This window comes from Aureococcus anophagefferens (genome assembly GCF_000186865.1).
Source record: "Aureococcus anophagefferens unplaced genomic scaffold AURANscaffold_124, whole genome shotgun sequence".
Lineage (NCBI taxonomy): Eukaryota > Pelagophyceae > Pelagomonadales > Pelagomonadaceae > Aureococcus > Aureococcus anophagefferens.
Window position 1 is genome coordinate 5,623 of NW_008705673.1, and position 2,254 is coordinate 7,876.

Here is a 2,254-nt window from a genome sequence, read left to right on the forward strand (position 1 = left end):
GCGGGGCCCGTCGTGATATATTTTGCGCCAGCGGGGTATTCTTGGTATTCTTGCGGGGGCCCAGCGCCTTTTCCAGCCGAGTGGGGTCCGTCTTGATATAATTGTGCGCCGGTGGGGTCCGTCTTGATATTCCTATTTCTTAATGACTGGCGGGGCTGGTCCTGGCATATTTATCGCTTGTCCTTCTCGACCACACTCATTCCATCATGTCCTCCAGCGACGATCGGTACCCACCCGGCATCGATGGATGGGACTTGCCTCAGTTACGAAAACACAAAGATTATCATAGCATAGTAGTTAAAGCCCCAACTAAAGGAGGGCATCTAAAGGCGATAAAGTTATATTGGAGAAGTAATCCTCCGGGCGGGGACGGATACGCGGCGTACCTGAGGCAATTGTCGCAATCGTCTGGAATCTCGGAGGAGGAGCAGGGGGGGGAGGAGGAGGATGACGAGGAGGAGGATGACGAGGAGGAACCGGCGCTCGGGGGAGCGGGTAGCCGTGGTGCGGCGTCCAAGGGAGCGCTGGTGCCCGAGCAGCAGCAGGAGGAGGAGGAGGAGGAGGTAAAGGAGGAGGAGGAGGAGGTGGGGGAGGAGGAACCAACACCGCTTGCAACTCTTGCGCTGCTCGGGCCAGCGCCAGCACCGGCGCACGCGCCAGCACCGCCGCCGGCGCCCGAGCTTGATGAGGAGGGTCGGAGAAAAAAAAGGAAAAAAGAAGCGGATGCGAAAAGAGGAAAAGCAGATACGATAAAATGGCAGAATATTCGGGCAAGAGAGGAGGCATTAGACCTCGAGAACCCCCCTGCGCCCCGAACCTGTAAGGTTATCGCGTCTTTGTCCGCCGCAGGGCCGATTCTAAATAAAGGTGACGTTTTTATGTCTAAAGCACAGAGCACTATGATAGTTAAAGAACTTTTTGAGAGTATGAAAAAAATAGCCGTTGTTTGGAAGCGCGGCGGGAGCCGTAAACAAAACTGGAATTCATATAACTGCGCGTGCAGAGAAGAAAAGGACGGGGTTTTTTGCATGCAAGTAGATTTTCTTTACCAAGACTCCACACAAGTGTGGCTTTGCAAGAAGATACCCGCCCCCCCTTTTTGCTCAGCTGGAAAGTCCTCGGATAGGAAGACGAACTACCACCCCGAGGACCTTGTTCCATGCATGAGTTCACTCGGCAAATATGCTGAAATAACAGCTGAAGCAGTGAGGAAAGAATGTATGGACTATTGTCCAGCACGGAAAATGCCCAAGAAGGCTACAGATGCGATGGTACTGGACCTAACCAATGGTTTTATACAGACTTTAGTGCGACTAACCAAGGAGCGGCGTATGGGGATTAGCAAGGAAGTGAGTACAGTGGAATTGCTACACAGAATACCAGCGGAGCTGGCGGCGCTAAGGGAATTAGGATGGAAGACGATGCTTGAATGGATTCCGTCAGACGAGATGCACCGATTGTTAGTTAAAGCGGGCAGAGATGCGCACGAGAAAAAGGAAGAGAGAAAAAACAAAAAAAACCGAGCTACAACAAAAAGCCATTCGACCCCTCGCAAATTTTCACATTTCTACAGGCGCCGAAAGGCAAACGAAAATGTATACTGTGCGAAGGGCCAAATTTCCTCAAGGACCCTGTCGGCAAGGATTGGGAGTGTGAAGATTGTGGCAAAACAATCTGTCCATTTTGCTTCCACGAGAAAGAGCCTGGACACAAGTGCACGGAAGAGGGTATGAAGACGCTGAACGAGTTTCTGTTAGCAGACCTCAAAGACAAGAAGTTCGTGACAGTCTATGGGCTCGCTCCCCCCCAATGGGAGCAACAAATAGATGCTTATAGGAGGTTCTCTGCCAGCGACTTCGCGCATTGCAACGAAGGTTTTTCCCCCCCCTACTTTCCATACTAAACGAACGTTTTACACAGGACTCCTGCAATGCAACGGGCAGATAGCAGTCAGGGTTGGTGGTGATGCTATGAACAAACAAAATTACATAGCTGTGGTCAGAACAGTTAATCCAGAGGACAGGTACGGCTGGGACCGGCTGAACGGACTGAGCAAAGCCGCAGCTAGCTCAATCGACAAGGACCCCGGAGGGGACATACAGGCATGTTGGGTTGATGCCCTGGATGGGGACAAAGGGGGAAATGCTTCAACTGAATTTAATCATGTCAAAAAATTTGCAGACGTCGTTCACAGGAGATCAGCTCTTAACAAAAGCCATAAGAGATACGCAGCTGCCTTCGATGCATGCTATCA

At 51.3% G+C, this 2,254-nt stretch overlaps 1 protein-coding gene across 1 annotated transcript in view; it reads left to right on the top strand.

Moving 5' to 3' along the window:
* Nucleotides 1-206: 206 nt before the first annotated feature.
* The window catches only part of AURANDRAFT_68401 (hypothetical protein), a gene marked incomplete at both ends in the record, with an annotated part of 4,031 nt that continues 1,983 nt past the window's right edge, over nucleotides 207-2,254 (top strand). Inside the window, 5 exons of the mRNA XM_009044081.1 lie at nucleotides 207-1,349; nucleotides 1,574-1,874; nucleotides 1,921-1,955; nucleotides 1,993-1,997; nucleotides 2,024-2,165. Coding sequence (XP_009042329.1) covers nucleotides 207-1,349; nucleotides 1,574-1,874; nucleotides 1,921-1,955; nucleotides 1,993-1,997; nucleotides 2,024-2,165 — 1,626 coding nt within the window. The remainder of the gene's footprint in view (nucleotides 1,350-1,573; nucleotides 1,875-1,920; nucleotides 1,956-1,992; nucleotides 1,998-2,023; nucleotides 2,166-2,254) is intronic.